Here is a 27,965-nt window from a genome sequence, read left to right on the forward strand (position 1 = left end):
TTTAATTTTTAAATCAGTTAAATAGTATATTAAATAATTATCAAATAATATTTAAAATTAAGCAATCTCCTTTATTGAAGTTTGTGACATCTATAGATTTTTTGACAAAGTTCTTGTAACTCACAAAACTCTGTTTTTCATTTATTCAAGTAAACCCACCATAGAGAAAGACCAAGTGTGAATAGCATGGCATAATGGAAAGAGACTCTCACAAGAGCCTATGGCTGGTTTCACCTGAGTCAGGCATTAGTCAGTTATGAGAAAAATTAGTCTGTTAGCACCTCTGTTTTCTCATCTTGAAAGAATATAAGGTTTTTTTTTTCATAAATACTTCAAAAGTATCTTTTTTTCTATAATTCTTGATTTCATGGTATTAGTATACACTGATTCTTTCCTGCAGAGCAGAGAAGGAGTAGGCATAGTTGGGAGCTGGAGGACTGACTCCCCTCTTCATTTGTGAGTTGACCCCTCTAATCCTCACAGAATTATGGGTGTTCCCTATAGGAAATCACAGTATATGCTTGCCTATCTCCTTACTCTTATCCAAGATTCCGCTCTCTAATTCCATTTTTTACATTTCTTCCACATGTCCTGAAACTTTCTCATCTTTTTTCATCTTGTTACCTTGTTACATGCTCATAACACTGCCTAACTCCCATCTCCACAACAAACAACTCCCAAGCCTTGTATCATATGCCATGTTCACCACTTCAGGAAGCTTTTCCCTGACACTTATATTAAGTGCATTGTTGTGGTACCCAAAAGTACATTCTGTTTCCCTTCTTCTAACTTATGCTAATATGATGGTGCTGTTTTTCACCATATTAAACTGAAAGCGGTGGCTCACTTCCATGTTTTTGCTAAGTGCTCTCTATTTCCTTTATAATGCCTGGCATATAGTCAAAACTCAATGAGCATCATAAAAGTGATCAAAAAAAAAAAGAAAAGAAAAAGAAAAAGAAAAAAAGGAAAAGAGAAAATACTCTATTGCCTCTAATTCCATGGGTGTAGAAACAAAAGGTTTGTTCTTAAAACAGGTTAGGATAAACAAAAACATATTTCAGAACAATAGTTTTCTCAAGGAACTTGAAGTATTAAGTATAAAATAAAGAAAAACAAACCTTTAAGCTAAAAAAGAAACAGCAAAGATTTACAAAAATAAAACTAGCTCAAACAAAGCTTTTGTAAGCCATATTTTAAAGCAATCCCTCCTTATTCTGAGAGGCAAACTAAAAGGTTATGAATCCTTCAAAATATTACATGTTTTATAATTGTTCACAGGGAAGAGGAAGTATTTTTAAACACTGTGGGAGTGCAACAATCCATATGAAATTGATTTGAAAAGACTTGACAGATGATACAAGAATACAAAACCCAGAGGAATGTTAGGGGTCAGTGGTAACAGACCATAAGCAGAACATTATCAAATCTAGAGAAAATTCTGGAACATTTATCATAGAATTTGTGCAAAGGATATCTTGTTAATGGTGTTTCAGTTTACTGCAATGAGTGAATACCAACAGAAATCATGGACAGCCTAACGAGTATAGCAATATTTAATTCATAAGATCAAAAAAAGAATGTAAGAACTTACAGGAAAGCCAGAATGTTTAAGTCAACACTGTTAAAGGTATGGCAGCTGATTTTACAGCAAATTTTAGGTCAGCTAATCATACAAAACAACACAGTGTAAAAGGGCAGTTTATATGAATTAATTTGAACTCCATTTTAATTTTACAAGGATCAAAATATAACACATTAATGTTAATATTTTGTACATATAACAACTAATTTATTTTGCAAGAAATTAGAAGATTCACTTTTAATTTATAGATATCAAAGTGATGTTTTTATTGTTGGCAGAATGCTCTGTTAGAAGAACATGAAATGTGAAACTCTCCTTTTAGTATGCTCTTCAAAATATTGCTCTCTTAAGATTGAATTCTACTTGATTGATTGGGTAGCATTTGGTAAAACAGAAAATATTTAGAAAGCTGAAATTGATATAACTATGGCTTACATCATTTAATTTTATTAATTTGATTTAATACTAACAGAAAATTTATAAGTGGATGAGATTGAGAGAATCATAAATATCAAATAAAAATCTCACAATATTTTTATTATTCATTCGTGATATGTTTGTCTACAATGACCAGTTTCAGAATAAAAAAATTCTGAGTTAATTTTTAAAAGTAGAGCAATTATTTATTAATCAATGCCATTTAGCTTTTACATTAGTCTCATTGAACTTGTTCTTGTGTTAACAGTGTACAATATTTATTGGACATTGCATTCAAATATGATGGACACTGTAATTTCCATAGTACACAGCAAAGGATTTATTGAGAGGTGCTAACTAAAAAGACAAATAAGAATATAAAAAATTAACTATTTTGTCAGATGTCAACAGTTATCTACAATGTGAACATTTATTGAACACATTTTTATGATAGTCTCAATCAGAAATGCAGTGAGTTTGAATTTTCAAAGTTTGGGATATACAAATGTCCAGGTATTATTAGAAAGAAGAATGAACTAACAGGTGGAAAATAAAAATACAAAAGGAAAAGAAATAAATACATATGGAAAACAAAGGATAGTTTCAGTTTCAACAAAAATGAGTTCTTAGAAAGACTAAGGCAGGTACCATTTAAACACATTCCCCTTGATGTAGAAATAACCAGTGAATTGTAAGAAATTTTTACTTTGACCAGACAGACATTTTTCCCCCATCAGGTATATGTTTGAGATGATATATCATTGTTCTTTTAGCTACAAAAGGAAAAAGGAAATCTTCACATTATGAATTGACCATAATAGTCTGAGTACATCCAATCTCATCTAAGACAGTTTTAATAGACAATGGAAAACAAATCCAATTTTCTGTTCTTTATTTGTTGATTTGGGTATGTTTTCCTTACATGACAACTTTGATTCTTTGACACTTTCATTTTTGCTAAAATCCACCTACTCAGAAAAATAAGATCCATTTTAGATAGCTGCTTCAGCATGTAAAAAATATTGCTCTTGACTTTTTAATTGTTATAGTGGTTAAAAAAATTCTTGTGCATGAACATTTTGTTAATTTTCTTAGAATAGCAGTATATTAGTGCAGGGACTGAATTGCTCATGAGTACTATAGTAGGTATGATAAGCAACAGACATTTAAAAATACGAGATTAATGAACATATAAAGGTTTCTCCCAGCTTGGTATTTAATTCTGCCTTAAATAATCCTATAAAAACAAGAAATTATGTGATTTTTAGCTCTTCAGATTTTGTTTTCTTTTATTATAGTTACTATCTTTTGGAATTTTATCTATATTAATGCACTTAACATGTCTTCCATTTTGGTGTGGGGCTTATTGAAATCTGCATACTGATTTAGATTTTCATTCATTTTCCAGTGCTGGGGACCAAACCCAGGGTCTTGTGCTTGCTAGGTAAGCACTCTTCCACTGAGCTAAATCCCCAACCCAGGTAGATCTAGTTCTTGCCAAGACAGCACTTTCTTTCCATTAAAAAAAAAATAATTAAATTATTTTTTCTAGCTCAATCACAGTTTCTCCTCCCTCCTATCCTCCCAGTCCCTCCCCTGACTTCAGCTATCCATCCCCCCTTTCAATACTCCTTGTTTATCTTCAGCAATGGCCAGGCCTCCCTTGTAACAGTCAGCTATGGAATATCAAGTTTGAGTAAGAATCCCCATCTCCTCTCTTATTAAGGCGGGACATGTCAACCCAGCAGGAGGGAAGGTTTACAAAAGCAAGTAACACAGTCAGGTAACCCACTGTTAGGAGTCCCACAAGAAGCTCAAGCTACACAACTGTACCATATGTGCAGAGGGCCTACGTCAGTTCCATGCAAGCTCTCAGGTTGGTGGTTCAATTTCTGGGAGCCCCTGTGTATACTCACTTATAAGTGGATATTAGCCATAAAGTAAAGGATAACTAACCATGCTACAATAAACAGACCCAAAGAAGCTCACTATGAAGGGGAAACAGAATACACATCACAGGTAGACAGGGAAGGGGTCTGAATGGGGGGGGGGCTTGGGAATAGGAGGGATCAGGTTGGGGGAGAATAGAGAGAGAGAGTACTGGGAAAGACAACCGGAATTAGGGGCATCTCTGGATGAGCTAGAAACCTAGTGCAATGGGAACTCCTAGGAATCTATGAGGGTGACCCAAGCTAAAACTATTAGCATTGGGGGATAAAGAGCCTGAACTGGCCATCTCCTGTAACCAGGTAGGACCAGTGAAGGGATTGGAATCCCAATCCAGCCACATAACCTTTGACCTACAATTTGCCCTGCCTACAGAAATTATGGGAATAGCCAACCAATGATTGAACAAGTTGGAGACCTGTATGTACCATGACAGGCAGTTCATCCCTGATACTCTCTTGAGGGCCAGGACCCAGAATCTGGATAGGCCACAGAACTAGGATGGAACCAAACATGAATGAAAAAAAAAAGCCAATGAAATGATTCCTAATGATATTCTGCTATATTCATGGATTGGTGCCTAGTCTAGTTGTCATCAGAGAGGCTTCATTCAGCAACTGATGTTACCAGCTAACAATAGGCAGAGCTCAGGGAGTCCTGTGGAAGAGGGTAAAGAAGGATTGTGGGAGCCAGAGGGGTCAATGACACCACAAGAAAACCCACAGAAGCAAAGCAGCAATTTCTAGTGGTTGTGCAGCAGTATCTCCCTGTAGTTTTAGTTTATATTAATTGAATGACAAAGATGATGTTTCTATTATTATGTGTTTCCTTGTAGTTTCAATTTACATTAACTTCCTCACAATGAGGGTACTTTTTACATTTTCTTTTTAGAAATTATGAGATAATTATACCATTTACCCATCTTGTTCCTCTCTCCAAACTTTCCCATTGACCCTCTTTTCTCTCTTTCCAATGTATGGCCTATCTTTTTGTTGCTGTTGTTCAACATGGCCTCTCTGTGTATCATTAGCTGTCCTGGAAGTTGTGTGTAGACCAGACTTGCCCTGAACTTCCAGACATCCACCTTCCTCTACCATATGAGTGCTAAAATTATTGCCAACTCTTAATATGTTTGTTTTGTTTTATTATTGAGTTCTTAAAATTCATTATTTAGTTTGGGTTGAAAAATATGCAAACACACATATACATATGTGTGACAGTTAATACTGATAATCAAATGGACAGATTCTAGATTCATCAATAGACAAGTGTCTGGGAATGTCTGTGACAGATCATCTAGGTTAGGTTAACTGAAGTCTGAAAACCCATCGTGAATATGGGCAGCATTATTATAGGGTGGAAATCCTGCACTTAACACAAATAAATAAGAGGCTACATCCATTCCTCTCTCTGCCTGACTGAGGATGGTTGTCAACAACTTCTTCCAACTCCTTTCACCACACTGTCCTTGCCATGATGGACTATACCCTTGAATTATATGATAAAAAATTCCCTAAAATTGCCTTTGTAGTTAGTTTGTTGCAATTAGATATTTAACTATGTTTTAAAATTTTATTCACAGTGTCCTTTAATGATCATATACTTTTAACTTGTATATAGTCAAATTAGTCAATTTTTGTCTTGTCTAATATCATAATTTGCTTCAACGACCCTTACAAAATGTCATATGACTAGGCACTCAAACTGCAGAAACTTATCTTACACATTTACATATTGGGAAAACTTGTTTCAGAGTATCATCATGGTCAGACTCTGGTTTTCCTGGATTTCTAGTGGTTGTTTTCTTTCTTGTTCTTATTTGTGAAAGGGAGAACAGCAACACACAATTGTTCCTCATGTTTCTTCCTAATTGCTCCCTAAGACTGTCATTACTCCTTATTTAGTTAAGAAGGTGGAAGTCCCAAGGCTGCTTGCACTTCTTTTACATACTATCAACTGCTCTGTATTTCTTCAGAGGAAGTTTATAGTTACTAATTATAACTAATAATGGCTGTGATAATGTGTCATTTTTATGCTTTAATGAATTCTTTTGCTGTAGATTTCTTTCTTATCATAGAAACAATGTAAAGTAATCAGAGACAAACTATGGCAATTAAAAAAGAAAACAACCCATCCCCCAAAAAGCATCATTAAACTCATCTAAGACTAACTGCTTCTTACAACCACCTTCTCCAAATAATATTGTATTACAGGTTAGGATGCCAATATGATTTTTAGGGAGTGGATGTAAATACACATTCCATAACATATCACAATCTGATTTTTATGTAAAAATATGATAGCATATTATGATTATTATGTGTGAAAAACATTTGGCTACCTAGTACTTTCAGGACCGTTAAAAATAGGATACTTCTTCATTGCATTTATTGGCTCCTTTCTTGAAAAATCAACTAATTACATGCCATTAAGTAAAATTGTAGATTATTAGCCACAGAAACTTTAAAGGAGACAAATTAATAAAAGATTCACATTTGTTTCTATTAGTCCATATGATTAGAGTGATAACTAAGTAACTCGGCCTTAGCATTCTAATTAATTATGTAAGAACAAAATAATTAGTGCTACTTTCAAAACATTTCAATCAGTTTCATGCTCTGGGGACAAACTTAATGATGCCATAACTTAATTCATACATGGCATTAAAACACAGGTGCTAAGATTAATAAAGACATTGGACCAATATGGAATTATACTGATAGCAGAAGGGAATTAAGGAATTCTATCTTTTCTTAAAACAACAAAAATATTCACAATTAATTCACTTATAAATTCTGTTCATCTAAGGTTACACTTTTTGTGTAGTAAAGTTATACTATTAAACCCATGTTAATATAATTTAAACAGAAGAAATACATTTATAAACCTTGAACTATCATATAAACAATAATCCTCCTAGGTGAAACAAAGAGAAAAGACGGGTACATCAGCCCTCTCCTTTTCTTTTGAAATCCTCAGGGACTGAAACAGACTTACTGTGTCATAGATAAGAACTTTATAGCCTCATTTGAATAGAAGCCAAAAGATTTCTTCAGGTAGAGATAAATTTGGTAGTTTTAATTATGTCTGTAATACTTCATTTTTCTTTGCTATTGACAGTTTCTATTTTGTCTCTGATGGCCTTTTATTGACATAAAGTAATAAAGTTGACACTCTTTAGCACCAAGTGAAATGACCCTCACCATTTACAATCTCAGAAAAGACCTTTCTTTTCATCAGAAATCTATATCAATTGCCTAGATCCTGGTCTGATAACGGTATCAAAGGGAATTAGATTAGTTCAGGCCAACTCTATAGAGCCAGCAAGAACTGTGAGAGATGAGGGTCGTCAGAACCTAGAGCAGTTCAGTCAGCAGCACAAAGAAAAAGAGTTTTGGCTGAGCAAGGAAAAGTAGACTTAAGCAAAAGGAAGAAAATGTCTCCCTTCAGATTAACAGAGACTTGCTCATAACACAGTGATTTGTTAATATACTTGAAACATATACATTCAAATACCACCGTCAGAAAAAAAATATTAAGAAATAATCTTCATTAATACAAGAAGATATCTGAAATGACATACTCAGAATGAAAAAAAAAGTTAAATGTTTGCATTTTAACAAAAACAACCAGGTAGATTTTCATTAAAAACCATCTTATTCTTAATGACATGTAATTCCTATTTCTCAAGTGAAGCAATCATATTGGTAGATCTCTCACTTACTTCTGAAAAACTTCAATACCCTACAAATTTAAGTTTAAAGATGCGGGAATAGAAGAAACCATAGTTTAAATTGGTAAATTTAATTATGTGCCAAAATTTTAGGCAACATATCAGTAAACTAACTCAACATTTAAAGTTAATCTTTAAATTATTGAAGTATTGAGAAACTCTCAGGATCCCTAAAGCAGTGACTTTGGAATATGTGATTATAAAGTTAGAAGATTGTTAGACTAGAAGGTAAATGGAAAGCAGTCGAGGGGCTGGAGAAATGGTTCTGTTGGTAAATCGCTTGCCACACAAGCGAGAAGACTGAGTTCCTATCACAAGCCACAGATGCGCAAAAACCACATGCAACCATGATTGTTGAAAGGAGAGGTGCTGGAGACAGAGAAGGTGGATGAATACATCTATCAGGGCCAAAGAGGTCTTTGGAATCAGTGAGCTCCCGGCTCTGTAAGAACGTGTCTCAAAAAATAGTCTATAGAGCTACCGAGTCAAAAATCCAGTCATGACTTCTACCCTCCATACACATGCAGATTCACATTCACAGTACATACATGAACACAGAAAGGCAACACGTACAGTAACATACACCACTTATAAACACATACAATGAATAAAACTGTTTGGATTCCTGAGACTGTGTAGAGAGTCTTATTTCCACATATTTCTGTACAGTGGGCCAAATGCTGGAATAATAAAGGCCTTGCTGTCAAAAGAAGAGAGAAAAAATGCCAATTCTCATCATGATTATTTCATGGACTTTGAGAGTGAAGGCATATGTCCTGAGCTAGTGTAACATGATGGAAGGAGCGGCCTGCCTTCCTGATGAGTATGCTAAACAAGCATCTAACATCACCAACTGCATTCTCCAGACAATGTCATTTTACAATAATAAATCCTGTGTCTTTCAGCCATCATTAGTTGGACTTCCTTCAATTTATTATGAATTCCTATTATTATTATGCCTAATCATGAAATAATTACAATTAATAAGAATATAATACGCTATGCTTGAGTACAAGCTAGATATATGCAAACTAACAATCGTATTATATTGCTATAATCATGTAGCAATAAAAAATAAATTTTAAATGTCTGATCATAATTCACCAATATATAGAAAATATTTATAAAGTCAGTGTGAATAATAAAGACCATGCCTTTACAAATAATATTAAATTTAAGCACAGGATCATAAGCTGTGTGAAGTGAAACAATATAAACAAATATTAATGAAAACCACACAATGCATATTTTCACTGATTTGAGTGATGATTGTAATTTTATGCAATTCAATACAATTATTTTTAAATGAAGCTAGAAGAGTCATTGTCTGAAAATTTTCATGTAATTTTTGGTAGCAAGAAGAGGTAGAGAATTTTTACAACCTCTTTGTAATTCTACTTCTAGACGATATATATGCCCTCATCTGGCCTCAAGGGCACCTCCACGAATGCTTTGTGTGTACATAAAAACAGCCATACAAATACAAATATGTAACTATTTTAAAAGTATTTTTAAGAAGTAGAAAATTTTACCCACCAAAGAAATTTAGATAGAAAACCTTAAGAATTTGTTGAAAAAGGTAGTGGCTTGTCACAAAAAATATTGTACAAGAGAACTGACCATACTATAAATATGGTATTATAAGTTTCATTAGAAAATAATGGTCCAATCAATAATGGTACTGACAAAATAACCTCTACACCTAGCAGAAAGTGCCCAACAAAACCAGGAAAATAAATATCAGATGAATTATGTTGGCAGAAGTCAGAGTCTGGTAAACAATACATGGAAATACAGTTTAAATTAACCAAAACTTGTAAAAACTCATGACACTCTGCTCCTCCAAATCAAACCCCACAATGTTAATGCTAGCTCTAGAGCAGACCACCCGATACAGCATCCTTGCACTCCCTATAGCATCTATTGTGGATTGCAGGATCTTCCCCTCTATACTTCACTCTCCTAACTCATTGCTTTTCTGAGCACCCAACTACAATAGGTGTTCTCTGGAAGCCCACAAGCTGTGCCAGCCAAGAAATCTGGTAGGATAACTGGACATCCTTACTCTCCCTCCCCTACTCTATGTACACTCCTTCAGCCTCATTCCCAGCTCTGTAGCAGAATATCTGTTGTTGCCTCTCCTCACTCTCTGATCCCATTCTCAGGGGACTAAGCAGAGCCTGGTGGAACACTTTTATCTCCTCCCTCATGTAGACCCCCTATCCTTCTAGTCTACTAGCCCATCCACTTTCTTAAGTGTCAACTCCCAGTACCTAGGAACACATTTTACCCAGAAGCCCCTGTGGCCACATTTATCAGGACCACAAAAGAATTTCCTAACAGACAAAATACAGCCACAACACTTTCCTAAGACTCAGAGGGGGCAACAGATGCAACAAAGACAAGACCAGATTTCAGCATGTAGAATTATAGCCTTCCCAAATCTAGATGCCTAGTGCCAGTATAAAAACACAATCAATAACTGCCAGAACAGTATGTCTCCACTAGAGCCTAGAAATCTACTACAGTAGGTTCTGAGTATTGCAATATAGCTAAGCACAAGACAAACCAACATCTATACAATAATGAGGACACCCAAGTTCACAAAAGAAACAATACTATACCTTAAGTCAAATATAGACCTCATATACCAATAGGGGACACTTCAATACTGCTAATAGACAGATAATCCATACATAGAGTAAACAGAGAAAAGCCAGAGATGACTGAAGTTATAAACCAAATGAACTTAACAGATGTTACAGACCATTTCACCCAAACACAAAAGGAATGTATCTTCTTGGAGATTCATTCTTGGAACTTTGAGAGATTCATGCTAGTAACACAGCAACACCTCTGAAAGCTCTAGAATCAATAGAAGAAATGACAGCCTAAAAGCCTAGAATAAAACTTAGAGGAGGGGCTTGTCCCTGCCTCAACTGTATATAGCAGGCTTTGCTGTCTCCCCATGGGAGGTCTTACTCTTTTGGAGGAGAGGCGGGGCAGGGAGAGGCTGGGGTGGGGAGAGCAGGAGGCAGGATGAGAGGGCAATCTGTGGCTGACATGTAAAATGAATAAAAAATTTTATAAAGAAAAAAACTTAGAGTTCAAATCAATATAATAGAAACAAGCAAACAAACAAAATACAAAGAATCAGTGAAACAAAGACTCTGTTCTGTGAGAAAATTAGGAAGACTGACAAACTCTTATCCAAATTAACTAAAAGGAAGAGAGACTTTATCCTAATTAACAAAATTAGAAATGAAAAGGGGGCATAGCATCAGATACTGAGAGAATCATAAAAATATATTTAAAAAATATATATTTACTCCACCATATTGGAAAATATAAAAGACATGTACAATTTTTTTTGAAATAGACCACTTGCCAAAATTAAATCAAAACTAGTTTTATGATTTCAACAGACCTATAACTTCTAGTGAAATCGACTTTGTAATTAAAAGTTTTCCAACCAAAGAAAGTCCAGGGCCAGATGGTCTTAGCACAGAATTCAATAAAAGTTTCAATGGAATGTTAATGCCAATACCTCTGAAATTATGTCACAGAATAGGAACAGAAGGAATATTACACTATTCTTTCCATGAGTTCATGGTTAAACTAAAGCCCAAACCATGCAAAACCCCACAAAAAATGAGAATTACAGACATTTTTCTTCATGAACATAGATGCAAATATTCTTGGTAAAATACTTGCAAACTGAAATTATGAAAACTACAAAAAGATTGTCCCCAATGATCAAGAAGTTGTTATCCTTGACATACAGTGATCTTTTAACATATGTAAATTATACATGTAATCTACATGTAAACAAACTGAAAGACAAAATACATGTGATCATCTCATTAAATGCAGAAAAGGTCTTTGACACATTTATCGATAAAAGGAAGCTTAGGAATATGAAGGCCATCCTTTTACTAAATAAAGGCATTTTACAGCAAGCCCAGCCAACATCAACTTAAATGGAAAGAAACTCAATGCACTAAAATCAGAAACAAGTCAAGGTTGTCCACTTTCTGCAGGGGCCCTGAGAATGTACATCAGTGACAACTGGTATTTAACAAGTTGACCCACCAGACATATGATTCCCTGTTGCGGGGCCCCACTTGGCAAAGCCTTGGGGTACTGACTATAAATGACTTGTTTTCTGTCTATAACTTTCTCAGGTGCCACTGCTATGACTCCATACTAGGAAGGGCTGTGGGGTCCTTTCCACAGTCCTTTGGTGGTGTGTCTTATATTTATTGGATACATATACAGCTGTGGATGTGCTAGAAGATGATTTCTTGAGGCTGTATAATTCTGAGGTATAGAAATAATAGTAGGATATTTTGCATCACTCAGACTGACAGGATTCTCAGTCACAAAGACAGCCTTTTACACAGACAGCTAATTTTGGACTTTAGAACAAATTAAGAAGACTAAACTGCCTTCAGTTTATACACAAAGACTAATTCCCAGGTGTTGTTTATTGATATATTAAGACCAGGCTTTTTACATTGAGATATAGCTTCCTAAAGTAGTTCTCTTTCTGCAGGTAGCCTGACCACTCAAGGTTCAGCCAATTGTTTGCTGTCTGGGATCCTTCAATATCTTAGAGCTACGTGCATGGGTCAGTGTGACATTACTAGCCTAAGAGAAACTATGTGACTTGTCTTGTGTTATGAGGATGGATAGGGCCCTGAAAAATGTAACTTATAATTGTCCAGAGTTTGGCTGTGGAGCAGCAGCAGCAGCAGCAGCAGCAGCAGCGGTGTGGAGTGTGGAGAGAGATGGTTGAGTAGAGCTCAGTGAAAGAGTTACTGACATGAAGGAAGAGTTAGATGAAGGAACAGTGGAAAGAGCTTGGCAGTGAGTGAGTGAGTGAGTGAGTGAGTGTGAGTGTGTGTGTGTGTGTGTGTGTGTGTGTGTGTGTGTGTGTGTGTGTACAGAAGGAGCTGAGGAGAGAACATGAATAGCTAAGCAGGAAAGAGAGCAAGAGAGATTTTCAAGGAGAGGGAACTGTGTAAGTGTGTGTGAGAAACATAGTTGTATGTGAAAGATGTAACTGTGTGGAGACAGAGGTATTTTCAAAGAGATTTTTAAGAGAGAGGGTTTCTTAAGTTGAAGTAAAAGAGAAGGTTATCATTAGAAATCATGTGTGTTTCCTTTTTACCCCTCAGATAGAAAAAGTCTAGCCCTTAGACAGATAAGAATTTTTCCTAAACCCTCCATACTCTGGGGTCTTCTTTTTCAGTGCCCTGTAGCAGATTGTGGGAGCTGGCCTCCTAAGGTCTGCATTAACATTCTTCTACCTGTTCATGATAGTACTTAATGTAGTAGCTAGAGCAATTAGGCAGTTGGAGGAGATAAAGGAGATTGAAATAGGAAATGAAGAAGTCAAGTTTTCTTTGTTTGTAGATGACTGAGAGATTCTTATAGCTTGTATATGCCCTCCTATCCTTAGCCAACAGGGAAAAAAAAAACTGTTTTGAGATTTCATATTACACCCTTCAGCATGTCTAGGATCAATAAAATAAGTGACAGCTGAGATGTTATGGATATGGAGTAAGAGGAACTCTCCTCCATTGCTTGTGGGACTGCATACTGATACAGAAACAACAGGAATCAGTGTGGCAGTTCCTCGGGAAGATGGGAATCAATCTACCTCAAGATGCAGCTATTCCACAGATGGGCATAGAAGGAGCGGATGCTTCACTCTGCCACAGTCATTTGCTCAACTACATAAACTGCCGCTATGTTCATAATAGACAGAAATCTGAAACAACATACATGTCCCTAAAAGCAGGAATAGATAAGCAAAATGTATCACATTTCTACAATGGAGTATTACTGAACCATTAAAAAACAAAGTAAATCATGAAATTTACAGGCAAATTGATTAGACAACAAAAAAGAAATGATGAGCGATGTAACCCAGATCTAAAGAACATCCTGTAGTTTTCCCTAAAGTAACTGCTTCACAGCCCATTCCAGGAACAAGTGTTATATTTACAGATGGGTCTAAGACAGGCTGTGGTGCTTATATGGTGGATTCTAATGAACCTGTAAAGCATCAATTCTTGCCAGGTGCACCTCAACAGGTGGAGCTTTCAATAGTTCTTAAAGTTTTCAAGGCTTGTCCATTTGCATTTAATTTAGTGTCAGATTCTAGTTATGTTGTTAATGCTTTGAAAAGCCTTGAATGTGCAGGGCCCATCAAATCTTCTAGCCCGGTTAGCTCATTGTTTGGCCAATTACAGAAACTGATCTGGCAACGTAAAAATCCCTTTTTTGTACAACACATCCATGCACATACCAGTCTGCCAGGTCCATTGGCTAAAGGCAATGATATAGTGGATCAGTGTACTAGACAAAAATAGATGTTTGTGGCTTCTGCCATACAACGAACACATGCTTTCCACAAAAAATTTCATGTTAATACAAAGACATTACAACAAAAGTTTTCTATCTCACGTGCGGATGCACGAAAGGTGGTACTAGATTGTCCCCAATGTGTCATTTTTCATCATCCTTCTAGATTAGGAGTTAACCCTCGTGGTCTGCTCCCCCTAAAAATATGGCAAATGGATGTTACACACATCTCTGAATATGGACGTGTCAAATACGTACATGTATCTGTTGATACCTGCTCTGGAATCATTTATGCCACCCCAATGGCAGGAGAGAAAGCCTCTCATGTTGTTGCTCATTGCTTAGAAGCTTGGGCAGCATGGGGTAAGCCTCAACAGTTAAAAACAGACAATGGTCCTACATATACCGGACAGAAGTTCGCTTCCTTCTGTCAACAGATGAGTGTACAACTTGTACATGGCCTACCATATAATCCACAAGGTCAAGGCATTGTGGAGCATGCTCATCACTCCTTGAAAGAGTTGCTTCAAAAACAAAAAGGGGGAATAGGCTATGGCCGTACCCCTAAGGACAGACTCTCTCTTGCATTATTTACCCTGAATTTTTTGAATTTGGATGCTTCCAATTGTTCTGCTGCAGATTTATCTAAAAAGTTGTCTAGTTATCTTTTAGGCAATTGGACCGGAGAGTTTGATAACCTGATGGACCAGCTGAGAGTGGCTATTGTCACGGTGAATTCGACTCGAATGGATACCGGACTGGTGGAGGGTTTATCTTCCTGGATTGCTACAGCCATGGATCACATGAAGGAGTGGGCGGGAATAGGAGCCCTAGTAGGCTTACTGGTGCTCACCTCCCTAGTATGCTTGTGGTGCATTTGTCGCATTAGGATCTCACAGCATCGCCATGCAGCCATGATTGTCCAAGCCTTTATGGCCATTGATGCAGGACAGTCCCCCCAAGCCTGGTTGGCTACTTTAAAAGATATTTAGGCACAGGATGCGAGGCCTGTGCACTGCACTTGAGGTTATGATACGCTGACCTCAAGAAGAGCAAGTCTGATTGCATGTGGGTTGGTACCCTAACTCCCACCTCTGTGAAAAGGGTATCGGACGGGTCTAGTGTTCTCTGGGTGGATGACGCCTGGACAAACATTAGTACATGTTCCATTTTAGCAGAGATCAGACCTCTACTCTTGCCTGTTGCTCTGTAAAACAAAAAGGGGGAACTGTAGAGAGCTGTGTGTTGCCGCACCCTAAAGATGGCGCTGGCTTCTACCCTCTGCCTTCCCGATGGCAAACACTCTTTATGGTAAACAGCTCCTTGTTTGGCTATGGCTGGATTAGTGTGCTGCTGGCATATGCGTGAACCTGTGGACAGTGCCCATGTGGCTGCCTGGGGTTGGTAGCCCAGCCCTACTTAGGTGCTGGGAGAGGCTTGCCCCAGGAGAGAGACAACGCAACTAACAAGGGTCCTGATTAAACTGTATTAAGCAGAGTCCCGTTGTTGCGTCATCCTTGCTGGTCGAGGCGGGCACGACAGCTAATAACTTTAGAAAAGTATAACTCCTATAGCTATTGAAAATAATAATCTAGAACTTGATTAGATTTCAGATGAAAACAATGTAAAATCATTAGTTTTATGTTTTAGGCTTAGAGAATTATTCTAGTTTGTACTTTAGGAGAGAAGGAAATACAGAATGTAAGAAATGATTATTTATTTTCCATTACTCATGTAACTATCCATCTTACTTTTAAAATTAGCACATTAAAACAAAGAAACTAACAATTGGATACATACTTATATAAGAACATTTATTTCAGCTTCATAATCTTCAGTTTTATAGTCAATATTTAAATGTCTATGAGTTCAGGTTAATAGTGTTGTGTCCTTTTTATGGGCTATTATATATTCCTTGATAAAATGCAACCTGTTTGAATATATTAATTACAAACAAAGAAAGAAATAAAAAGCATTGTAGATCACTATCATATACAAAAACAATCCCCCAAAAAGGGGAAGGAAAACAACAGTGTTAAGAAACAATTAAAAAATAGGAAAGAAGGGGAAAAGAAATAAAGGAATAGCTGCATTTTATGATAAAATTTGTAGATAAATGTTTATTTTATTTAAAATAACCTTAAGCACTATATACAACTTGCTCTAATAAACATCATTTGATAAATTAAAGATTAACACTTTCCTCACTAAGTACACCTTTTATAGTAATTTTTTTAAATCATAATAAAACATAATTTTAGGCTAAAATCCTGCAACTACATAATTTTCAAAATTTTGCTATCAATCCATCTCATCACCAGCATGTGTCCTAAGTACTAAAATATTTGAATTTAAGCAAAGAATGTCATTTCTATTCATCAGCTGTTCACTGAGGCATAGAGACACTTCTGATCATAAAATTTAATGACTCTAAATATTTAAGAAAACAGCCATTTTTAATGAAAATATTCCATTTAAAAATTATAGGTCATCCTACAAAACCAGCTGGCATCATCAAAATTTTAAGCTCTCACAATGCACTTTAGTTAAAAGCTGTTTCAAAATTTAAATGTCTAAATAAATTTAAAATTCTGCTAAGATTAATGCAAATATAGTTTTTGAGGCCACAGTCTATAAACACACAATGTACTATATGAAACCCACCAGACATATGATCTCTAAAAAGTTTCTAAACCTGATTCAGAACAAATACTTTACCTGTAGTATAGCTATAAAATTATTATTTCCTTGAGAGGGTATTTGCAGTGATATCATGAGGCCATACACATGCTTATAAAAGTAAATAACATTGTTACCACCAATTCATGCTCTTGAAGAACACTGTATTACAACTAAATTTCAATAAACCAGTTTAATGCCCATTTTTACTATTTTGTAAATTTTATTTTCCTCTCATTGTATCTCAACTGCAGTTTTCTCTCCTTCCTTCCCTCCAGTATTCCTCTACCTCCCTGTTCAACATGCCACAATATAGACCAGATTTTGTGGGTTGAGGTGGGGTCAGATTGGCATGGTAACAAGCAAGATCAGGCAAGGGACAGGGACGAAGAGAGAGTATATTGGGAGAGACAATTCTAATTAGTGGCTATTTGTGGGGTGATTTGGAAACATAGTGCAGGTGGAAACTCCCTGGAATCTATGAGAGTGACTAGAAAAAAGTCCTTGTAATGGGGTATATGGAGCCTGAACTGGCCATTTTCTACAACCTGGCAAGGCTTCAAACAGTGGTACTGAGATGCCAATCCAGCCTCAAAGCCTTCAGCTTACAAACTGTCCTGCTTGCAAGATGTCCTTGGGTCATGGTGGCACAGAACTTGTGGGAGTGGCCAATCAATGACTGGCCTATACCACAATGACACTGCCTGGATGTCCAAGAACCAAAGGCTGAACAGTCCAGACATGCAGAATAGAACCAAACATGACTTGAAAAAGAATTTAATGAACTGATTACCAATGAAATTCTGCTATACACACAGAAGAAGGGCAGGGAGAATTGTAGGAGTCTAAGGGTCTAGGACACCAAAAGAACACAGCCCACAGAATCAACTAAGCAGGGCTCATACAGGATCACAGAGACTGAATCAACAATCACAAACCCTGTATGTGTCTGAGCTAGGACCTCTGCATACACATTATGGTTGTGTATCTGGGTGTTCTTGTGAAGTTCCTAACAGCAGGAGTGTGTCTGGCTCTTTTGCCTGTTCTTGGGACCCTTTCCTTCCTATTGGGTTGTAGCCGCTAGTCTTGATATGAGGGTTTGTGCTTAGTCTTATTAATGCCTGATTTCTAAAAAGAAATATTATGAGTTTTAGAACCCTGTAAACACTGCATTTAAAAGAATCAGATAGTTACACGGAAAATTAAAAAATATATAAGTTCTCATTAAAAATGTGGTAGATTTTACCATGTGGTTTGAATGTGTGTACACTGCATGTACCTATGTTATGTTTTTATGTATCTGCTGAGACAATGGGAGATCATTAATTTAACTTGACATTTTTGGTATTCCTATGTTTTTCACACTGATTAGCATCTGCAGCATCTGTTTCTGAAAACTGTTCAAGTTCACCTGGGATGTAATATTGGATAATTGAAAACAGCATGAAGTTATCAAAGTTAGACTTGTGTCTCTGTTCTGAAGCAAGTTAATGAGTTATTTGTGTTCATTCATTCATTCATCCTTCATTCACATATGAAACAAATAATGGCATGCTCACATTTGCCAGAGAATGGCTTCAGTTAGGAAGCAAAGTAAAGTTCTTCTTATTATAGTGCTTACATCTTAGTTGTTTCATATGAGAAATGAGTAACAGTTTCTACCTCTTGCAATTTTAATGAAATCTAATGAGTTAATTTAGGCACAAGGATTGGGATATACAAGGACCTGGATGAATATTCATAGTCCTTTGATGATTCTTCATTCTTATAAAATGAAGATGAAAATACATTCCCAAAGTCATGTATTGTTGGTAGAAACTAATATGGCTATTGGATAGGAATTCATTTTTTGTGTGTGCTTTTCCTTCTTGTCTGGCTAATATGCATTAGGAATAATGACAATATATAAAATTAATGTGTTTAGGGCATTGGGGTAAGGTAACAGCAAAGATATTCTTTTGTTCAGATGAAACTTCTGCTGTTGCATCTTGAATCATGGTTTTGGTAAACACATTATCACTTTGTTGGTGCTGTTGATACTTAATGTAGATATTATTGATTTTGACGAACTAAACATGTATTTAACTTCTAAAGATTCTGGTGGCAATGTATTCAATGCTTTTGTAACCAGTGTTCTGTGTACACTTGAAAACTTTAAATTAACCTTAATTGAAAAAAATATACAAACCCCACTTCTATTTTATTGATTGCAAACATTTACTCTCTTCATGCCTTCAAGGTAGATGTCTCCCACACCACATGAAAAGAGAGCATCAAATGTTCTAAAATTGGAGATGGCTAACCCAAGCAAATATATTTCATTTCATATTTGTATATAGTCTCTCTTCAAAGTATATAGTATACTCTTAAAATGTTTGATTTCACATCACATACTTTGATTGCCTTCTTACTTGATTTTTATTTATTTATTTATTTAAGATTAATGTTTTATTCTTTTTACATACCAATCAAAGATTCCCCCTTCCCTTCTCCATCCCATCCAGCCTCCTCCTCCCAACTCACCTGCCCCTTTCCCTCCTACAAGAATTTATATGGCCTTCCATGGGGAGGTACATTTAGTAGAGGCATGTTCAAGCCCCTCCGCCACTCAAGGCTGTACGAGGTGTCCCATCATAGGTAGTAGGCTCCAAAAAGCCTGCTCGTGCACCAGGGATGGACTCTGATCCTACTGCCAGGGGAGCCCTTAAGGAGACCAAGGTACAGAACTGTCTCTCTCTGCAGAGGGTCTAGATTTCTATGTCTCAGGAACTTGAGAAGTTGTCTGAACATTTCTATTTCATAAGTTTTGAACATACAATTTGGCTTGAGATGATGTTTTCTTCAAATTAAAGTTTCAAAAAATTTCTTTTAAGTAACAAAAGTCAAACTATATAGGAGAAGTAAGGACGTGTACATACACACACACACACATCATAGGATTTTAAAAAGTTAGAAATAATATTTAGGTAGAAGGTATGTCCAATTTATTAGCAGATTAATTGTGGTAGCTCTCTAATAGGGACTATTGGAGCCACAGATTCTTCATCCCAATAACCATGTCTAATATGGGCTCTTTCTTGTGAACAGGCCTGAAATCTAATCAGAAATCGAAATCAACACTACACATGTGCTACCATTGTACCAAAGGGGATAACGTGCCAGTTCAGTAGTTAACATAGGTCCCAAGTTTCACAAGTAGATAAGTTTGTTGATTAATTTTCTACTCTGGCAACATTCAGAGCACATTCTATCACTATTGAAGCTAACCAATGGGGATGGAGCTACCAGGTCAATACCAGCTTCATCTCTCTGTATTCTCCAACCTAAGTAGATGATATTTTCAGCAGCAATGTATTATAAAGTTATTTAGAGGTAATCAAGAGCAACGGCAATTGCCTATTTTTTGGATGTCTATCACCAACAAGTCCAATAGTGGTAATCCACTTCTGGAACTGGATTTTTCTTATCTTTGCCTAATGTATCTAGTAGTGACATTGTCCCTTTGTAGGGTGATTCCATTACACCCACAGAGTAGTGCATCTTTCTATCCTTCAATTCTTATCAGAGAAACTTCCTTTTTACAGTATATGGTTATTAACACAGATCTTCAACAAATCAGGGTGGATGCAGAAAAATAACAGGATGCTAAAATCTCAGGATTAAATGTGACATCTATATTAGTTCCATTCTTCCCAAAGTTAAGGGGTCATTGTGTGAAAGGGGGTATGCTGTGGGATAATCTTTTTATCCATTGTGAAGATGTATCTATTTTAATTCTCTTCCTAATTCACCTTTTGATTGGTTTAATAAAGAGTTGAATGGCCAATATCTATGCAGGAAAGGATAGATGGGACTTCCAAGAAGAGAGAGGAACTCAGGGAAAGAATCTGAGAGGCAGGTGATTCACTAGCATGATACAGAAGAAGGTAGATATACACTGTATTGAGGAAAGGTAACAGCCATGTGGCAGAGTGTAGATTGATATAATGGGTTAATTAAAATTGTAAAAGCTAGTTGGAAACAAGACTATGCTAGGGCCAAGTTTCATTATTAACAAGAAGTCTCTGTGTCATTATTTGGGAGTTAGTGGTTCAAAGAAAGTCTAAATATAGGAGTGGAAATATTGTAAGAGCCAGAGCATGTGGTAACTACAAGTAAACAATTTAGCAGAAACAACGAGGCATTTCGACATATAAACTCACAATTGTTGTAACAGCATGACCAATACCTGACCAAGCTCATGTCAGACAAAATTCCAGCACAAAGAGGCTGAAGAGTTGGTCAAGAAGTACCAGCTCTAACAAGGAGCTAGTACCAATTGATAGTTCATAGAAAAATATGATATTTGTTTTGTTTTTTAGTTTTGTTGTGGTTGTTGTTTTGTTTGTTTGCTTTTTAAAGGTGTGGCTCCTGGCAGGTAGACCAGACTCCAGTGGATGTTCTCACACAGAAAGGTTCCATTGCTGAATACAGCACCCACACAGCTCATTGAGCATGGAGAGGTCTAGCTGGTATGTACATAGGATTTCATACCTAAGTTCTGGTGTCTTTGCTACAGGAAGGTACTCAGCAGGCTACCAAAAGAGAAACATCAACACCAACCCAGGAATAAACTCTGTGATCTCCAATGCTGTATTTGTGGCCTTGTTGTCCTTTTATAAAATAAAATATAAAAAGATAAGATTTTACTTAAGACCCACTCCACAGATGAAGCACTTTTGATGAATGAGAATCAGAGACTAGATAGTCCAGAGACCTTGGTTACAACCAAATTTTACTGATTTAAAAAAAAAAAAAGTGATACAATAACTCCTAATGATATTCTGTTATACTCATAGCTTAGTGTCTTATCACACAACAAGCCTCCTCCTTCAGCAGATAGGAACACATACTGATAACCACAGCCAGGTATTTCATACACACAGAGAGAAGAGATGTTGGAACACCCAGATCTAAATGGGATATCTCCATCAAATATCTCTATCAGAGAGCTTAGGGAACCCCAGGAAGAGGAGGCAGAAGAAATGAGGGAGATTGGGGAAATGGAGGACACTAGGAGAACTAAGACCTCTCTCTATATCAACTGAGCAGTGCTCATATGAACTCAGAGACAGAAGCAGCAATCACAAGGCCCTCCTGGACCTGCACCAGGTCCTCTGTGCATATATTATAGTTTTAGACTTAATATTTTCACGAGACTCTGGAGTGTGTGAATGGAAGGTCTGTGATTCTTATGACTTCTCTTGGGCTCTTTTCCTTTTATTGGTTTGACTTGTCCAAATACGGTATTATTTTTTATTTTTATCTTTTTATACTTTATTTTATAATGTTTTGTTCTTTTTCGATTTTTTTTTTTTTTCGAGACAGGGTTTCTCTGTGTAGCTTTGCACCTTTCCTGGAACTCGCTTTGGAGACAAGGCTGGCCTCGAACTCACAAAGATCTGCCTGGCTCTGCCTCCCTAGTGCTGGGATTAAAGGTGTGAGTCACCACCACCAGACTATGATTTGTTCTTATCTCTGTGAAGCCTGTTCTTTTCAAGCCTGGTCTGTTTCAATGAAAACAGAAAGGGAATGGAGCAACATGGGAGGGGAAGTGGGGAGGAGTCTGGAGTAGAGGGAGGGGAAACTGAAATCAGGATATATTATATGAGAAAATAATCTATTTTCTGTAAAGGGAAGGGAGTATAGCTCCTGGCTACACTCTAGGGGATGGCCCTCACAGTCACATGCTAACAAGACTGGACAAAAACCAAACAACAAAATTGAGGGTGTGAGTTCTGCATGCGTGGTGTCAGTTTAAGGAGTTGGCAGAAAGTAGTAAACATAATCCAAACGTGTCCATTGAAATTCTCAAAGAATTACACCGGGTTAAAATAGGAGAGCTACAGTTTTAAATAAAATATGTGTTTAATTTAGGTGAGATGTGTGTCTAATGTTGTCTATCCCATGTGAAAACCGTATAGAATAGAAAAGTGAATATCTTTAGACTAAGTGTGAAAGACTTTTAGCAGATGTTCCCTTAGAGCCAACATTCCACTCAACAAAGAATAGGGCAACCATAAACTTATATTTAGTAGATGAGGTTGCTACTGCAGGTCAAAATTGGTCAGATTTTTTAATGATAGAGTATTCAAAAGATGCTTTTCACTGTATCATGGTAAAACAGAATTTTCTGAAAACATTTTATTTTATATATTATTTACATAGGAAAATCAGTTAGTTGGTCTAACTTAATGAATACGTATGATGCTATAGCAGGATGTTTGCTCATGGGACTACAAGGCCAGTAAGATGTGTTTATTTTGTCTGGTTAGATAGTACTTATTTTATAGTGTTTTCTCAAACACAACAAGTGGTCACTTGTGAAAGCAGAGGTAAGGTAGACATTAAAGTATGTGACATGGATGAACTTGATATGCAAACAAGAGTGGGTGAAGTAATGGGTTAAAATTAGAATACAGCCATATAGAATCTATAATGTATCCAAATACATACTGGTGAATTAAGACAATAATGTATACTTAGGTTAAATCAGAGTTTCGAGGAGAAGATAAAGGAAGAAAATGGATCTTATTGAAAGAGGGAGAGTGTCTGTTTTTTATTTTTGTTTGTTTGTTTTGTTTTGTTTTGTTTTTAATATTCAACATTTGGCATATAAGCAGATACGGGGAATAACTTTTAAGCACTGTCATTGAAACCTAAGGAAAAAGAGAGTAAAATAACACTGAATTAGGTTCCTTTACAGTGTGCCTCTGCCCATGAACAGCAGTGGACACGGGAACTGTTGAAATGTCCATAGAATCCCCTGCCCCTACAAGCTCATCCTGAGTGTCAATAACTTTTTTGTTGAAGCATCATCACTAATGAATTATACAGTTTCTGATGTTTAAACAACAATAGATTTTATGACAAATATCTTTCACAGTACTTAAAAAATGATGTAAAATGAATGTAATGTAGGGATGCATGTCTCACTTTTCAGTTTAAAGAGGAAAGAAGAAATCAAGTAAATAGTTCCACTATAAGCTGTTTTTTGAAGTTGCAAATTTATTTTGTTTAATCAGAAAAGATGTGTATTTCAATTGGAATGCATTTTAAACCACAGCTAAGTGAACCTTTTTATTCAACTGACATTTATACATATTTCTAGACCTCTTCAAATTAATATAGTACTAAATTTAGTCACAAGTAAAAAACACAGAACAAATATGCCCTGGCTCCCAGACAATATCACATACTGATTTCATATGTCCTGATACAAAGGAATGACAGTGCTTACAATGGAAAACTGATTGAAATTATTATTTTTGCAAGTAAGAAAAAAAAAAAAAAACCTCACAGCCATTGTTAATTGATAAGATGAAGAATAATCATTTTGTCACAATAGTAACTACAAACTCAAGATATGTAACATTGTGTTGATCTCATTCACATGTCCCTTTCTAGAACTCAGATTTATTTGCATTTCTTAACACTTATATTTTTTTTTCAGATAGAATTACTCCTTTGCATATCTGTTTTCACGGTACGTCAATGTCGAGTTTAATAAACGTTCAATGTGAGGGAAAATGTTTCAGATTTTGAGCTGCGCCTGTCTGTCATAAATGAAGTTAGAACAGGTTGCACGTTCTTATCCATGTCAAGACAGACACTGAGGTGGCAGGAGTTGTCTAAAACCAAAGTAATATTGGTGACTTTACTTAAAAGTGGCACTGGACGCTAACCTGCCATCTTAGACCTGGCAGATTCCAGCCCACATCGCATTCAGGAAGCTTGAGAAGTTAATTCATTTACAAATACATGTAAGTATTTAATAACAGCTGTTTGGCAAAGCTTATTATTAAAAGGGCACAAATTCACTTTCTTTTCTTTAAAAGGCAGGTAGTCCAGAATACTGAAGCATAGGATGAGGGATGAGGTATTAAAAAATAGGTATGTTTAAAAGAAAAGCTCATTTTATTTAAAGATATATAACATATCAGCATCTACAGTGGAAGAGAAAATGATTTCTTAGAATGTATTGTTCATGGAATTGCAGCAGCCATATTTTCCTTTACTTTGCAGATGCAATTAAGCTCGAATTTAAATGTTTTCTTCTCTGGCTGTATTATGATAGCATATTTTCCACAGATGATTCATCCTTACCTTTGTAGTTAACCTTGAAGCCAACAGATCCAACACTTTCATCTGTTTGAAGATGCAGCCACATTTGGCTTCTCATGCTCACTATCAGGTCTGGCACAAAGCTGCCCGTCAGCCTGAGAAAGAGATTGACAAAGAAAGGAGAGATGGATTACTGAAGTACCCTCTGCATGCAAATCATGAAAAAGGTATCCCTCAATACCTCCTGTACTGGAAAACACAAAACCGTCATGCTTACAGGGCTATGTGCTGATGCAATGGGAGAGATAAACCACACAATTTAGTGATCAAACTTTATAATTTAAAAATATATTTCCTGTGTTTAACTAGGTTAGATCTTTCATATCCCCAAGGCAAGATTACTTGAGCATCAGAGAATTTTATGCTTCCTTTTGAACTAAAAAGGGAAAGCAGATCTATGATCTTTAAGTACTTTTAATCATAAAAAAATCCAATACCATATTAATCATCAACTTCCAGAGAATTTTGTTGTGCACTTTTTCAGAACTATGGAAAAGCACTGGAAAACAACAAATCCCCATGTAATGTATCATAACTCTGTAATACCCATATTGAATACATGAAACTTTATATAATTACTCTCATGATGGGTGTGCTGAATAGTTTTATGTCAACTTGATGCAGGCTAAAATTATCTGAAAGGAGGGAACCTCAATTAAGAAAACGTCTCCATAAGATCAGGTTGTAGGCAAGCCTGTAGGGCATTTTCTTAATTAGTTACTAAAAGGGGATGGTCCAATCCATTGTGGTGGTGCCATCCTTAGGATGGTGGTCCTGGGTTCCATAAGAAAGCAGTGTGAGCAAGCCATGAGGAACAAGTCAGAAAGCAGCACTCCTCCATAGTAGCTTTTGTAACAGCTCTTGCCTCCCGGTTCCTGCCCTGTTTGAGTTCCTGTCCCACCTTCCTTTGATAGTGAACTATGATGTGGAAGAATAAACAAAATAAACCATTTACTCCCGACTTGCTTTCGGTCATGGCTCATCACAGAAATAGTAATCCTCACTAAGACAATGAGAGCCTGTTTACACACATTCTATTGCTAATGATGTTATTTTAAGGAACATACTTCTTATCTGATGTAACATAACTGCTTCTACACATGAATAATGCACATTCAGTAATGTGTTGCTTTTGGACTATGAATTACTTCATAATCCCTCTGGCATTAAAAATGTATCATATAATTGAATATAAGCCAAGGGTCAAGCAAGGGTGAAATCAAATGAGTAAATCAGACATAGAATGAAAAATAGGGAAAAGTAAATATCCCTGCTTATAGATTCTCAATTTCCTACTAAAAAGATACATTTTTCAAAAGAGAAATGACAAAATTGCCTTCTTTATTGCTAAAACCACAAATGTGGCTGCAACATTAGCTCAATGAAGAAAATACAGTTTTCTTTCACAAAAGGATTAGAATATTAAAAACAAAAACAACAACAAAAAACTGGGAGGCCTCCTCAGAGAATACTAAAAATATTTCTCCTGCCTGGTCTATACAATTGAACTAATCCAGGCGAGGGCAGCATGGATGACCACATGTTTGAACAGAGCCTGGAAATGACAGGAAATAACCCTGCTCTAAGAGACAACTACCAAAACTACAAAGGTGAAAATTTAAATACTGCATTTTAAGAACAGAAACATCACCTTGTACCCATCTCCAGAGAGGTTTTGGAATTAATCATGAAAGGATGTAACAAAATGTTCTGATAGAATTATGGGTTACACATGCCTAGGAGGAACACCGAGATGGGATGGTATTGTGAAACATTAGATTGGATTAACTTTCTGCCTTGCCAAGGAATTAGAAATCATTTTACTATAAAATTCTTATCTGTCTTGGCATTGCTTACTTAGTGTGTGTGTATATACATATACACATTCATTATTACCTAAGTGTATATTATCTTCACATTTAAAGTTTCACAGTCTTTCATTGAAAATATTTGAATACTGTACAAGCACATTTGGTAAAATATATTTCTGACAACTCAGGTTTAGAACAGAAAGTAAATTGACTCAGTGTGAAATTTGTGTATGAGCCTAAGTATATGAAATGCATTTAGTTACCCTGTATCTAACATGCTAAACTTAATATCCTGGTGAATTTTAAAGTTGCTGCTATTTATTGCATTGCTTTCTATGTTTGTCCATTCTGAACTGTGCTAAGAGCCAGAGCCTGTAAAATGATATGTTGCCAGGAAAAACAGAGGAAAACACATGTCTTCCAGTCCCTATGCTGGTTTAAGTCAAACAAAGGACTCCCTGATTTCACTTCCAGCTTTCCATAGAATGGGTAGAATTGCTGAATCTTGATGCCTATGTGAGATGGATTCTGTCTGCCTGTATTTATTTATGATAGAGTGAGGTTTTAGTTTTTTTTTTTTTTAAATAAGTCAGCTTAGGAGATTTCCTATGATGAACATCACAGGCTGGGAAAATCCATATTTAATATAATAACTGATTCATTTTTCCTATATTTTGAGGAAAGATTCCCTGTCGTCTGTGATTTCATTTTAATTTTATTTTCTCATCATTAGATGTCTTTCTTAAAACTGATCTTTGCATGCAACATCAATAGATAATTCTTCTCAAATGACTTGATTTAAGTTTCAATTGCCCCTGCTGTTTGAACAATTTTGTCTCCAACTTCCATGCACGACACTAAAGAATGTTTGGGGGCTGATCAGGATTCTTAGATCATTCATACAAAGTTCTCAAATGGTTCTTCAAATTATTTTAATGCATGCTTTTGAATTCATTGTTTGTGAATAAATGAACTTCAATATATGTTTATTTATAAGCAGAGTGACCTCAGTGTGCATCCATGCTGTGCTTTAAGCCTCCTGGTTAGTCTCTTTATGTAGAATAAAAGCATAGAAGCTCTACATAAGTGCACTCAGAAATCTTTATTATGCTCTGAAATAGAAACTGAAATAAAGGAAAGATATATCAAACATCTATTAGGTTCAATGCCTGATCTTTGTATTTCATTCAAAGGATTTTGTTAAATCTATTAGATAACAACAGCCCTTCTATATCCTAGCAATTTTCTTTGTTTCATG

The 27,965-nt window shown here is 36.1% G+C and overlaps 1 protein-coding gene across 3 annotated transcripts in view; it reads right to left on the reverse strand.

Annotated features, from left to right (window-relative positions):
- Csmd3 (CUB and Sushi multiple domains 3) overlaps positions 1-27,965 on the reverse strand; it is a 1,137,155-nt gene that overhangs the window by 529,661 nt on the left and 579,529 nt on the right. For all 3 annotated transcript variants that reach the window (XM_036207646.1, XM_036207645.1, XM_036207647.1), the window contains one exon: positions 24,879-24,991. In XM_036207646.1, the coding sequence (XP_036063539.1) occupies positions 24,879-24,991 (113 nt within the window). The remainder of the gene's footprint in view (positions 1-24,878; positions 24,992-27,965) is intronic.

This window comes from Onychomys torridus, chromosome 16, assembly GCF_903995425.1.
Source record: "Onychomys torridus chromosome 16, mOncTor1.1, whole genome shotgun sequence".
Classification (NCBI taxonomy): domain Eukaryota; kingdom Metazoa; phylum Chordata; class Mammalia; order Rodentia; family Cricetidae; genus Onychomys; species Onychomys torridus.